This window comes from Schistocerca americana, chromosome 5 (assembly GCF_021461395.2).
Source record: "Schistocerca americana isolate TAMUIC-IGC-003095 chromosome 5, iqSchAmer2.1, whole genome shotgun sequence".
Taxonomy (NCBI): Eukaryota; Metazoa; Arthropoda; class Insecta; order Orthoptera; family Acrididae; genus Schistocerca; species Schistocerca americana.
In genome coordinates, this window is record NC_060123.1 from 20,381,992 (window position 1) to 20,397,046 (window position 15,055).

The following is a 15,055-nucleotide window of genomic DNA, read 5'->3' on the forward strand; positions in this document are numbered from 1 at the left end:
GCAGGTGGGCTATATGTTGGTGCACATGTGCGACTAGTGTCGGAAGGTCAAAGTTGTGAGGGAGGGGGGGGGGGGGGAGGGATGGGAGGTTGAGTGACAAAATCCAGGGAGGGAGGGATATAGGCTCGCCATGGAGGAGAACTGCACGGAAGGCATGAAGGTCCTCTTTGTACCCACACCAACATCCACGGAAGGGCCTCTGTCCACGAGTTATCATGGCAGCTTTGAGGGTCCAGTGCTAGCATTCGACCAGCATGTTGTTTTGTCATTGGGGTTGGTATGCTGTGGGGTGGTATCTACAGGTGTCACATGGGTTACACAGTTCCATGAATAAGATGGAATCAAATTGATGTCCCTGATCACTCATATTAGAAACTGGGAAACCGAAACAAAAGATCCAGGTATTGATGAACGCATTGGTGACTGTTTCTGTGGTGGTGTCTCTGACGGTTGTGGCTTTCACCCGTCATGTGCACATGGAGGCTGACTTTACATCTTTGGCAGGCTGTGCAGGCAAGAGCCCAGGTCTTAACAGTTTTTCTTACGTTAGCCCAGACCAACCATTCTGTTATAATCTCTGTTGGTCCATTGTGGCCAGGGGACATAAGCTGGTTAAGTAATTGTCAATGTCAATTAAATTCACCAACAGCCATGTACTTTAAGATTTTTTTTTAGTCTGAGGGCAACCAGTTTTGGCATAATGAAATGCCAAAACTGGTTGCCTTCAGAATAAAATAAAATAATGTCTTAAAGTACACAGCTGTTGCTGAATTTAATTGACATTGACAATTGTTATAAGTTTGACCTGTGGTCAAATCCTGGGATATCGAAGATTGTGCAGGGAGTCGAAGACAGTTCTGGTGTTATGTCATGGAGAAGGTTGATGATATGCTGGCCATGAGACTGCGTGTTGGCAAGCTGGTTGTGTGATGTGGTCATCGATATTCTAGACTGGTAGTCTGCAGTGACATTTTCTGTACCCTTAAGGTGTCTGACATTGGTAGTAAATGGGGTGACATAGTCCAGGTGACAGAAGCACTGGGGGACAGAACCAGTTGACAGGTTTTTTATGGCAGCCACGACGGGCTGGCAATCGGTGTCAATTGTAAGGCATCAGCCTTTGATGTCATCCTGAAAGCAATATAGGGCTTCATACACTGCGAGCAGTTCACGGCCGAAGGTAGACTATTTTCGTTGGGATTTACAAAGGTTCAGTGAGGAGAACTGCAAGGGTTACGTAACACCCCCATGCTCCTATTGTAGAACTGCCATGATAGCATAGTCACTTGCATCAATGATGAATGAAAGGTGGGCAATAGGAGAAGGGTGAGCTAGAGTAGTAGCCTTGGAAATGTTGCATGCACGGAGTTCACTTGAGCCAGTGCTTGCCAGTTTTATTTTTTCCTGACAGTACCTTGGTTACTGGTAGAAAGGTGGTGGCAGCATTAGGGAGGTGACAGTAGTAAAAGTTTATCATCCCTAAAAAATTAAGTAATTCATGATAATGCGCAGGTGGTGATAAAAGTCTGATTTCATCTCTTTTTCAGGAGTGCGGTAGATATGTTGGTGTCGACAAGGTGGAGTGCGGTAGATATGTTGGTGTCGACAAGGTGGCCGACAAAGATTACTTCACATTGTTGCAACTGAAGGTGTCAATGATCTCACTGTTCTGTGCTAGGATGACGAAATCTAGTTTGAGGTGGTGCTTGTGTCCTTTAGCTGTGGTTGAGAAAAAGATAATATCGTCAAGATATGCATAACAGAAGGGCAATTTCAACATTTCACTGTCAATAAAACACTACCAAGCTTTGTTTTTTGTGTCCATGTGGCATGATGGAAATTAAAAAAGGCCAAATGATGTAATGATAGCGGTCTTTGCAATGGTCTCCGAATTAATAGGAATTCGTAAGTACACTTTTTTGTAGCCTACCACACTGAATATCAATGCACCCATGAGAGAGTATGTGAAGTCTAGCATGTTAGGAATCGGACAGCTTTCAGTTACAATGCACAAATTTGAAGCTTTGCAATCACCACACGAATGCCAGGTACCATCTGTCTTTAAGATGAGTTTAATGGGTGATGTCCAAGAACTACTAGAGGGGCAGACAATCCTTGCTTTTAACAGTTCATCTATGGCAGCTTTTTCGGCAGGTAGAGTGTGCGTGTGGAGGTAGGTAGCCTGGTCGGCTTCAGACAGGCAGACCTGGGGTGGTGACAATCCGGTACACAGTTCCACTATGGATAGCACTGTGCACAAGGGACATGGGATACACAGGGATGGCATGCTGGTTGCACCGGCACATTCATACACAGTGTATGGTAGCGCCAATTCATTAACCTTGTTTATTAAATCAGGTGAGCAAGCTCAGTTGGTCTGCAAGGTGCACCATGGCTCTGTCAGGAGGGAGAGCAACGTTGATGCCTCATACGTTGAACTCGATGTAGGTAGGGGCACATGATGCCAAAGTAAATTGGCGAGATCATACCACATCTTACAGTACGGCCATGGCTATAGCGGGATGCTGGCAAAAGTCATAATTTCATAATGCGCATAACTGTTAGAGAGGCTTATGTTGCAATACTGAGTCTGAGGCGACTAAATCTCGTCGAGAATAGTGAGACACTGGGTGAAGGGTTTGTGAAGATCAACACTGAGTTAGCTTGAAGAGATTGTTACAGATCCTTGAATGAGTGGAGTTTGTCGCTGATGACGCTTATGATCGGTCAACCACCGTTTTGTTGAAGTAAAACACCATGAACCAGCTCTGGTAGGAGCTGGAAGTGTTGTAATAATTCTGCACTGAGCACCCGTTCTGTGACACTGGCAATGAGGAAGTTCTAGGTAGTGGGTCACCGAAACCAAGATCGATGTTGATGGTGATTGAGTTGTATACAAAATTCTAGTGTCTTTTTCCACATGAAGCTGAATGTGAGATGTGGCAGCAAGAAAGAATGTGCCAGTCAGGGGCGTGATGCTGACATCAGCACCTGAATCGATAAGTAGGTAGTTTTGTGTTGTGTGGTGTGGTCAAACATGTAGAGGTGATGAGAGTCAGACGTTCATGACTGTGATGCTTGTACATCATGCACATTCTGTGCATGGAGGCAGCTTGACTGCTGAGAGAGACCCAGTGGACCTACTGCAGGCTGCTATTGGAGTTTGGGAATGTATATGGTGGTCAACAGTTGTGCACTGCATGTCCAAACTAAGTGTGAAAACAGCAGTAGCATGGATAGATGTCTGGGGTGGCAGGAAAAACTGTGTCACTGAGCAGGTGGGACTGTGTGTCAACATACTGAAATTTCAAGGAAACAAATACAAATTGAAAGCACTACTACACTATTTCTGTGAATTTGTTTTCAGCATAGAGATATTGGTGCAGACAATTTTCACTTCTATAAAACTGAATTTTTATTACTAAAAAGAAAGATGATGAAACTTACCAAACAAAAGTGCTGGCAGGTCGATAGACACACAAACAAACACAAACATACACACAAAATTCTAGCTTTCGCAACCAATGGTTGCCTCGTCAGGAAAGAGGGAAGGAGAAGGAAAGACAAAAGGATATGGGTTTTAAGGGAGAGGGTAAGGAGTCATTCCAATCCCGGGAGCGGAAAGACTTACCTTAGGGGGAAAAAAGGACAGGTATACACTCGCACACACACACATATCCATCCACACATACACAGACTGTGTATGTGTGGATGGATATGTGTGTGTGTGCGAGTGTATACCTGTCCTTTTTTCCCCCTAAGGTAAGTCTTTCCGCTCCCGGGATTGGAATGACTCCTTACCCTCTCCCTTAAAACCCATATCCTTTTGTCTTTCCTTCTCCTTCCCTCTTTCCTGACGAGGCAACCATTGGTTGCGAAAGCTAGAATTTTGTGTGTATGTTTGTGTTTGTTTGTGTGTCTATCGACCTGCCAGCGCTTTTGTTTGGTAAGTTTCATCATCTTTCTTTTTAGATATATTTTTCCCACGTGGAATGTTTCCCTCTATTAATTCATATCATTAATTTGAATTTTTATTACATTTTATAACTGTTTATAGAGGAATAATTGGTAACTAGAGTTCACTAAAATGCATATACCATCTGGCCAGCAAGGAGTGAATGTAGCACATTAACTTTTTAGTCTTTGATGTACTAGTTCCACAACTTGTATGTCAACAAGCTTAAAAATAAATACAATTTAAAAAAAAGGCCACCCCAATGGCACTACAAAATTTTGGACATTGCAGTGGCAAACAAGCCAACATGCACTGTAGTTATATAGTTTCACAGTCTTATACCATATGCTCAAATTTATTCAGATCCATATATTTTTAATTAATTTGTGTGTATTCTTGGCAAGTAAATCCATCTAGTTAAGCATCCATAGCATGAGCAATTACTAATTTAACTTTTCTCTTTGTATTAAGAACTATGTCTATTACTTACTGTTCCAAACACTTATCTAATTTGGTTTTGTTTTGCTTAATTACCTGTATGAATATAAACTGTAACAGGTTGCTGGAGCATGTGAATGTAAACCAGGCTATTCTGGATACCACTGTGATCGCTGTGATATATGGTACCGTGGATTTCCTCAGTGCACACCATGCCTCTGTGACCCACGAGGATCCATTGCAGGTGCCTGTGAAAAGGAGTGCATTTGTAAAAAGAATGTTGATGGCCAACAGTGCGACCACTGCAAACCTGGTTTCTTTGGATTAGATGAGAACAATCCTGATGGTTGCAATGAATGCTATTGCTCAGGAGTGAGCACAATCTGTGAAAAAGCGACACTGTATTACGATTATGTGAGTACAATTTACCTGTTTCTTATGCATGCATATGTGCACAAGCCTACACACACACACACACACACACACACACACACACACACACACACACACACACAAATTATGTTTGCTTGACGAGGTTTAAATTATTCGTCAAAATTCTTTGTCATTTATCTGGGAATAATGAATATGTAAACCCCATATCTTTGGTGTCCACAATAGCTCATCAAAAGAAGTGAAGGAGCATTCTGTTCTCTCCTTGAACGTGCTCACATATCTGTGGAAAATAAATTATATCACAAGAAAATAATAATAATAGTAATAATAAATAATAATAATAGTAACAGACATAATGTCTGAGAAAGGAAAGAAATAACAATTATAATAATAATCTAGCAGGCAAAGAAGGAAAGTAAACTCTTCATTAACGTGAAGAGGAATTATGGGAAACAGCGTTACTTACTTATAAAATTATATTTTACTTCACATTTTAAGCAGTCATCGGGACAAACAGAGAAGGGGAAGACGTGTACATAAGACTAGCAAACTCACAGACACTATATAACTAGCAGGCCAAAAAAATGTATTAGAATGCCATCAAAGAAAATAACAGTGAACTGTTCCAAAAAATATGCAAAGAGAGATTGGTCAAATTTTTGCCACAAGTTGACTGTGAAGTTTAATTTTAGTTGATATCGGCAGACACATGTGAGGATCAGATGTAGGTTTAAATGAATTGAAAGCACCTGAAACAAAGTATGGAAACTATATGTTTCTAGTGTGAAACATCTTTGTATTTGCTGCAATCTTTGTGCAACCCATTCCCACAAAAATGTGTTTAATATGTGATACTCTTTTCAGGTTTGCATCCAAATCTTCAAGTCACATTAACTTGACTTGAACATATGCTGAGAAATAGGAAAGAGTACCACAAGTTAACCTGCCAGAAGAGCTTGTCAAGTCACAAACAATGTAGATATGTTGAACATACATTTCAGATTAAAACAATGCATCAAAGAGTGTCTCATGCCAGGACACCTGCCATTTGTGAGCAGTGCTCTCCTAATGTGTCATTTAGGCACAATTCACAGACCGACTAACAGCTACATCCTGTCCTTTTATTTGATCTTTTCGTTTTATTTCAGTAGTAAATTATGAAAACCCAGCTCCAAACCTGGAATTAACAATCCATCTTCCAACAGGTAGAAGACAGATTGACACATGATCAGATCAATCCATATAAGAAATGTAGTCCATACTGCTATTACTCTCCTGAAAGATAGTAACAACCCTGTATAATACACTCATGACTCAAAACATTATGATCATCTGCTTAATGATGTGTCGGTCAATCTTTGGAAAGCAATATGGCACTGAATCTGCATGGCACAGATTCAGAAAGTCCTTGGTAGGTTTCTGGAGATATAGGGCACAAGTCATCCATGCATAGGTCATGTAATGCCAGTATGTAATTATAGGCCAGTGACTTGCTGGTAGCGAGCTTGCCCCCTATAGTGTGTGAGATATATTCCACCAAGTTCAAATTAGGCAAATTTAGTGGCCAAGACTTGAAGGTGAGTTCCTTATCACGGCCTTTATTCCACTGTAGCACAATCATGGATTTGTGACATGGATGGTTATTCTACTGGAAGATGCCATCACCGTTAGGGAAAACGTCAAGTACAGGAAGGTGCAGATGGTTTGCAGTAACATTCACACAGTCCACAGTTGTTGTTGGTGCCTTTGATTACTACTGCAGGTCCCACGCAACCGCTATAGCATGATACTACTTCCAATAGGGTAAAACCATGGCACAGTGCATTTTTTGCATGGCTGTTCACCAGGATGACGGTGTATCTGGACGCAGTCATCTACCTGGTGTAATGATAGTTGTTATTCGTGTGACCAGGTGACACATTTCCAGTGATCCACAATTTAATCTTGATGATCCCATGTCCACTGAGATCATAAATGATAACATTGTTACATCAACATTTGAATATGTATGAGTCATCTGCAGCAGAGCCCCATTTTCAGCAATATGTGCTTAAGAGTGTATTCCAAAATCCTTGTGTCTTGTAAAGTTCCAGCTCTCAAATAGTCAAAAACTTACTCAAAATTTTAGTTATATATTGCAGTCTTCTTAGTTAATAAATAATATGTTTCAAATTTTATAACTTTTAGAGCAGGAAATGAAACATTAATTTTGTATGCTTTACTTGAAGAATTTGTGCTGGTTACAACTGTTGGTCATGATTATTCATCTTGTTCTTTGCTACATAAGTGCTAGGCATACTTTTTTGTACTATTCTACAAAGGGTGTTCAATAAGTAATGAAAACTTGTTTTTTCTAAAGCAGGTTGGTTTTACTCAGGATTCCAATTTACCATACTATTCCCTTTCCTTTGGCTACAAAACCTACTTTTCAACATAATCTGTGATGACCGTACACCACATTCTTGGGAGGGTGTGTATGCCTGCATGGTACTACTCACCTGGTCAGTGGTGGAGTCAATAATAATAATAATAATAATAATAATAATAATAAAGATTTTATTGTCTTTAGGCCATTACAGCAATTGACAACGTCAAATGAAGTTACAATTTATAATACAGTGTGATAAGGTATTGACTACTGAAATATTTTAGCTTATATTACAATAAATGTACAGTGGGTCATCTGTTGGATTACTGCATTTTACAGTTGAAGAATTCATTGATATCATAGAACGGGTGGGCAATAAACCATTCATGCAGTCTTTCTTTGAATGTATGTTCAGGAAGATCCTGTATGGCATGTGGAAGCTTATTAAATAGCTTGTGCCCTGTGACTTCATAGCTATTTATTGATTTTGATAGTCTGTGGTAAGGCGTGTATATGTGTTTGATGCTTCTTGTGTTGTAACAATGTACATTTTCTCTACGTTTCACATCTTGGAGGTTCTTCTTCGTAAAGATTAAGACATTGTATATATAGAGGTTTATTACAGTCATAATTTTTTGTTTAGTAAATAAGGGTTTGCAGTGAGCCTTATGTGAAGAATTTGTAATTATCCTAATGGCTTTCTTCTGCAATAATAGGATGTCATGTATATGACTACAGTTACCCCACAAGATAATGCCATAGGATATTATACTCTGGAAAAATGCAAAATAAGATGATCAGATGTATGTTTCAGGTACACAATTTCTGAGTTGTCTTAATAAATAAATTACTCTAGATAGTTTACTACTAATATAGTTTACATGTTGGCCCCAGGATAACTTTTCGTCTAAATAAACTCCCAGGAATTTAACAGAACTAGGGTCATCAGATAGTGGCTTGTCTCTTAGAGTGAAGATTATCTGCTGAGTTTTATTTTCATTTAGCAGGAAACTATTTGCTCTGAACCAATATGCTGCATGAGTGAGTGTATTTTCAGCACAGGTTTTAAGATCATTAAGACTGTTACTGCTATGGAGAAAAGTCGTATCATCTGCATACAATACAGTGGTGGATCTAATACACGAGGGGAGGTCATTGATCATTATCAGAAACAGGAAGGGCCCCAGTACAGATCCCTGAGGCACACCTACTTTAACATTTTCTATGTTTGACATTTCCTTATCAACACAAACTACCTGTTTACGGTTGTTGAGATAAGCTTTTAATAGTCTGAGACTGTTTTCTTTGATGCCGTAGAATTCTAATTTCTCTAGTAGTGGCATGTGCTCAACACAGTCGAAGGCCTTGCTTAGGTCACAGAATGAGACCTGAGCAAAGCCTTTGTTCTCAAAAACTTTGAGGATGTAACTGACTACCGTGTTGATTGCATCAATGGTCGACAGATTCTTCCTAAACCCGTATTGTGTAGCATTAATTATTCCTAGAGTCTCAAAGTGAGATGATAATTGTTGGTACATGATGCATTCTATTACCTTGGAGAATGTGGGTACTATTGAAATAGGCCTGTAGCTAGATGGAGAGTCTTGATGCATTAATGACCTCCCTATCATCTACATACTGATTCCCAAGGAGTGCATCCTTCATTTTGCCAAACAGATGGAAGTCAGAAGGTGCGAGATCTGGGACTGTAGGGTGGATGGGGAAGAACAATTGAATGAAGTTTTGTGAGCTCCTTTCAGGTTTGCATACTTGTGTATGGCTTTGCATTGTCATGGAAAATGACAAGTTTGTTTGCATTTCTGTGAAAACCAACATGCTGAAGTCACTTCTGCAGTTTCCAGAGGCTGGCACGATATGCTTCAGTCTCGATCACTGGACCACGAGGGAGGACATCAAGCAGAATAACCCCTTCAGAGTCCCAGAAGACCATTGGCATGACTTTACTGGCTGAGGGTGCGACTTTGAACTTTTTCTTTGTTTCCAGTTCGAACTAATGAACCCATGTTCCATTGCCTGTGCTGATGCTCAACAAAAAATTGACACAATCAACCTCATAACGTGCCAGCTATTCCACACAGAGTGCCAGCTACTCCACAGAGATGGTCCTTCATTGCTCTTCATGCACTACCAACAGGACATCCAGTTCAGCAGCAAGGTGTTCAGCTATGGTTCATCAGTCAGCTCGAATGAGAGTGTACATACATTCCAACACTGCAGTGTGGCTGGCCAGCATGCGAGAGATCAAATAAGTTTGCATGACCTTGTTGCAGTGATGGCAGACGCCTCACCCAATCACTCATCATGCTTTGTTCACTGCCATGTCCCCACAGACATTCTGCAAGCACCTATGAATATCTGTGATGGTCTAGTTTACTTCCAAAAGGAATTCCATGACAGTTCTCGGCTTGCAATGCAGCTCCACTGCAGACCCCATTTTGGATGCTACCTATTGTGCCGCCATTGATCAAAATTATACAAAACTATAGAGGCTGAAGTGGGAATATTCCATGACATCCCACAACAAATTCCACATATTTTCAACTGACTGGCTGAGAAAAAAATGTGTTGCATTACTTATTGAAGGCCCCTCATATATCTCTAATGTGGAAACGGCATTTACAAGATATGATCAAAAAGTAATGGAAATTTTTGTTTTTCTTATAGAATCACTATTTACTCATCAACATCAACTTTGTCCCCTTCAAAGTAATCCCCCTCAGATACAATACACTAGTGCCAGCACTTTTTACAATCTTGGAAGCACTTCCGAAACTGACTTTTCTTTATAATGTTCAGCTCCTGCAGCGATTCTGTTTCTATCTCATCAATGGTGGCAAACCGATGTGCTTTCATGGTTCTCTTCTGCCTTGGGAACAGAAAGAAATTGCAGGGGGCTATGTCCAGCATTTATGTTGGCAGAGGCAACATGACGGTGTTGTTTTTTGCCAAATCATGAACAAACATTGAGGTGTGAGTTTGAGGATTACTGTGATGCAGCTTCCATGAGTGGTTTTGTCACAACTCTGTTTCTTTTCTCTGGATTGTTTCATGCAAATGTTGCATAACTCTCAGATAGTATGTCATATTGACCGTACACCATAATGCAGGAACTCGTGCCACACTATCCCACTGTAATCATAGAAAACAGTGAGAAGAACCTCCACATGCGATCCAACTTGTCGGATTTTTTTCAGTCTTGGCTCTTCAGACAGTTTCCATTGGGACTATTGGGCCTTGGTTTCAACATCACACCCTTGTATGCATGTCATCTGTTGCAATACACAGCAATTCCTGTGTGATGTCTAGTGTGAAGTACCCATGTCACACTGCCTCGTAGGAAGTACAGGGCCAAAGGGACATTGAACATCATTCATGTTGCGAATTTTTTCTTTATTTTAACAGAACACACTAAATAAGATTTATTAAACACCTATTGGAAAAATTCTTCCAGTTGTATTGACTACTAAAAAAAAGAATAATTTACAATAAAAAAACTGTACCACATTGATTAATAAAAAAATGCAATAATAAAAACTGTAGCTGCACAATAAAAGAGGTAAAAATTATTTCTTGAAAGAAACTTTAAGATTTGCAATACAAAGTAGAAGTATACTCCACAGAAAAGCACTATATAAGAAAATTACTGTACCATCACATAGCGAAGGTGCACAAGGCATGCAAAAGAAATAACCAGACAAAATTGATGTAAAATATTACATCCTGAATGGTACAAATAGTCAGTGAGAATCTTCATGAAATTTACATATCTTAAATCTTCTAGTGTTTGGCCACTCCAAAGACCAATTGTGCATACAAGGACTAAGGTTAACAACCACTCATTTGGCCAACCCACACATGCATAAACACATTTAGGCCAGAGTAAATAAATCTAGTAATTACTCAATTGGCAAATTAGCCAGTTAACACTTCAGCTAGAAATTTCAAAAAAAAAAATAAATAAATAAATAAATAAATAAAATAAAATAAAATAAAAGGTGAGTGTAGTAGGTGCACGATTATTAAGACACAAACAAATTCATTGAGATGCTATACAACCCCTGCTTGGAAAGGCACAGTGGGCTCAGAAAGATTAAGTGGTGCAGGACCACCTGCACCTGGCTGGCAGTTTGGTCAGGCGTGGACCTGGTTCCGCATTGCTCTATCAACCAGGCACATTCCACCATAGTCCTACCAAAAGAATCACAAATGGTAGCCTAATTAACAGAGAAATATGGAATATAGTACAGGAATTGGGCCAGACCCTGGCTATTGACAGAACACAGCCATATGACAGTCAAAATTACACTCACTCCGTCTTCAGGCCATGAATGGCCTACTGGGACCATCCGACCAACGTGTCATCCTCAGAGGAGGATGCGGATAGGAGGGACATCAGGTCAGCACAAGCAACAAGAAAAACAAGTAAATAATTTTTCAATGGGTTAATGGAGTCAAAGCAACTAAACTTGTAACGCAGCCAAAATCTAAATACAATTACCGAGCAGGAAGTTTGACTGCCAACTACAAATTATTCCAAACTTGTGCCATGTGGGTGAGGGTAAACGACCATGGCATGGAACAGAGTACTAAACGCTAAGCTAACACATTCAGTTGGCTTAGTGAACCTCTGACTAACAGCAGATAGAACAGAACATAACCTTTTGAATAACATTACAGCCACATATAAGACAGTAGTAACAAAATATAGAGTAAAGTCCTCACTGAGAGAGACTTAATTATTATGATTAAGGTGCCCCACCCTTATAAACAATAAAAAACACAGTCAAACTTGGTTGTATAAACATCCATTGAGACAACAGATGGAATTGTGCACTCCAGTAGTAGTATATGCAGGATGTAGCTCATGAAATGAATCCACTTAAAATATAAATGTGCACCACCACAAATTTGATACCTTACAGCAAATAACACTCAGATTGGAGCACTAAATAAAGAAATACATTCTGTAGTTTTATAGGGTAGCACATACAACTTTCCTGTCTAGAGATGGAAGTGGGATCAATAAACAGTCACAGTACTGGTACAGGACATGGCAATTATAGCTATGGTTACTGCCAATGCTTGACTCACTCAAATCCGATAAACCAAATCGGAAGCTCATCAAACATATCCGTACTACAATCCAGCAAGGATAGTGTGAAGCCAACACACAGCTTCCACACAGAGGCAGTCCACTATCCATCTCCAGGACCACTCTGTCGCTGAAGCGCAAAACATGCACCTTCCCTCGGCATGTGCTCCACACATCCAAAGGTTTGCAACTGGGCACAACTGAGGTAATAATGGTTCATAGTCCAGGAACCCACCTGAGTCCCTCTTCCTGGTGTCACTGTTATGCTCAGTGCCTGTGACTGTTAACTGCCAAACTTGTACCAGACATCAACTGCCAGCACACTACTAGCCTCGCTGCCATGTTCCAACACTGCGCCTCACCCCGAGTGAACCGTTTCACCTTTCCAGCCTCATTGTCACTGCCCCTCCAATCACCATGCAAACCACACCCGCCTAAGGTAAAGATGTTCTACGAGAGACTGTTGCATGACCTATCAATCACGCAATGGTTCAATGTCTATGCGACATAGTTTTTGGTCGAAATTCAACAACTTTGGAATGTGCCCAGTACATTAAAAAAAAAACTGCTTTGCATAAGCCAAAAGATATTCTGACATCATCCTGTTGACATCATCAACAACCTATCGGATAGTAATTCGGCTATTTTCCAGAACTATTCTTCCACATTGTCATCAGTCGTTGTCTTAAAATGTCTACTTAACATTCTCTAAAATGATTACATCACTTTTAAACTCTTGTATTTCTCGTAGTTGATTCGTCAAAAGCTAGTCAATATCTCAAATGCAGTGTTGCACTTTTTCCTTTTTTCGAAAGTAAATATTTGCCAAGCACTCGGAAACATGTATAGCCTTTTCGACTGTCAACATTAACTAAATATTCGAACCAGCTGAAAATGCTAACATATATCAGGTGTACCAACTAGATAAAAAAAATTGAAAATTGGGTGTATAAAGCCTAAAGAGAAAACAGTTTTTGCTCACACCTCGTATACTTTTCAAATGATTTTTGACTTCCCAGTTTCACATTTTCTTCATTTATTAATAATTTTCACTCACAACATGGCAACAGACTGTTCCAAGTAGTTGTAATTATAATGGCATGACTTACAATGGAGAAAATTTTCATCAAATCGATTTAAAAGTGGCAACATGTTAAGCAGAAACTAATAATATAATTTAAATAAATTATCTTGTAAAATCTAAAGCTTTTCTATGCATAATTTTGTAAAAGATTAGTTTTAACATTTAATATTGAAATATGTAAATTTCATTAAAGTAAACTGTGTATTTTGGATGCCTACAATGGAAGTGCCTAATATAAAAGTTTCATCATTTCATACAAAGAACAGTATTTCAAGATGTTGAGAAGACTAGCAATGTGTTAAGTAGTTATATTCTGAATAACTGATTGCATTATTTTACAGGAAGTGGTCATAAATTTGATTAAATTATTTCCTACTGTAGACTATATATTGTTTCAAATATTATTGTAGACTCTAAATTGCTTCAAATGTTGTTGAAATACTAGTATTAGTTGAAAACAGAGACACCATTATAAGTATATAACTATGCAAGAAATATTATGGGCTATTCTGTCCTTCACTAAAAGTATGTATCAATAGGTTGTATATGAAAATCTAAGGCTGTTACATTACAGCCTGCACCAGCATTGTACTTAAGTCATCAGATCTGCCACAGATCAGCATTTATCTTGCATTACAGAGGAAAACACCTCCAAAGTTCAAGTTTTGTGATGAGGCTTGAATGTCCAAAACCTTGTCATGTGCTCATGGTTTCTCCAACCATTTTCCACAGATGTTCCTGACAAAAGCACTTTTACACCCAACCAGTTTTGCTGTTTCCAACTTTCTTGTTCCCATGTTCCTGGCCACAGCAATCTGCCCTTTGTTAAAGTTGCTTAAATGTCAGTGGATTTCCCCAATTTGCAGCCAGTATTGTCACTAGAAAGGTTCCCCTTTCATCTTTACTTCACTTACATCTTTTTCTTACATCACACGCTTGCTGCACCACCAGGTGGCATTCAGACTCATGGTGGGCAGCGGCCATAATGCTTTGTCTCATCAGTGTACAAAACAAAATTGTGGAGAACACCAGAGCTGGCAGAGGAAAAATGGGTGTCCATGTTAAAGTTCATAATAAGCTCTGTAAGTCACATGAAATTTTTGTGCAAATTAGGTAAGTATCTCTTTGCTTTTTATTTATGTGGTTCTCTATGGCCCTGAAACAGTAGACATCTATTATTGCATTTTTTGTGCTGAATGGAATCATTATATAGCACTTATGCTCAAATTATACATTTTATTGCTATTCTAAGAGAGTTTATAGTCATCAAATGAATGGTTATATCATCCTGTCTATAATGTGACACATTTTTTTCAATTTATTCACAGGTTTCATCACTCTCTGGATGGCTAGTTAGTGATTTCTTGGTGAGCCGAACAGTTGTTCCATCAGTTGAGAAAATGACAATGAACTTGTATGTTGGAAATTATGATTTATCTGGCGTGGACATGTACTACTGGCTTGCTCCAAAGGCATACAGCAACAGCATTTTGACAAGCTATGGTAACAATATAACTTTTGAAATAAGCTGGGTGGTCATGAGAGGAGACACCAGTGGTCAGCCTATTGCAGGACCACTGCTCATTTTGATGGTATTTATCTTGTTATTTATTTCTTGCTTTTTTATAGATCTGAATCTGTGGATCATTAGTGATACATGTTCTGGTCTTGCTAACACTCTTGATTGTTTAGACTATAAAAATC

General features: G+C 39.3%; 1 protein-coding gene across 1 annotated transcript in view; it reads left to right on the forward strand.

Moving 5' to 3' along the window:
* Positions 1–15,055, forward strand: part of LOC124615580 (laminin subunit alpha-1-like) — a 1,154,169-nt gene that overhangs the window by 538,052 nt on the left and 601,062 nt on the right. Inside the window, exons 7-8 of the mRNA XM_047143565.1 lie at positions 4,514–4,807; positions 14,680–14,943. Coding sequence (XP_046999521.1) covers positions 4,514–4,807; positions 14,680–14,943 — 558 coding nt within the window. The remainder of the gene's footprint in view (positions 1–4,513; positions 4,808–14,679; positions 14,944–15,055) is intronic.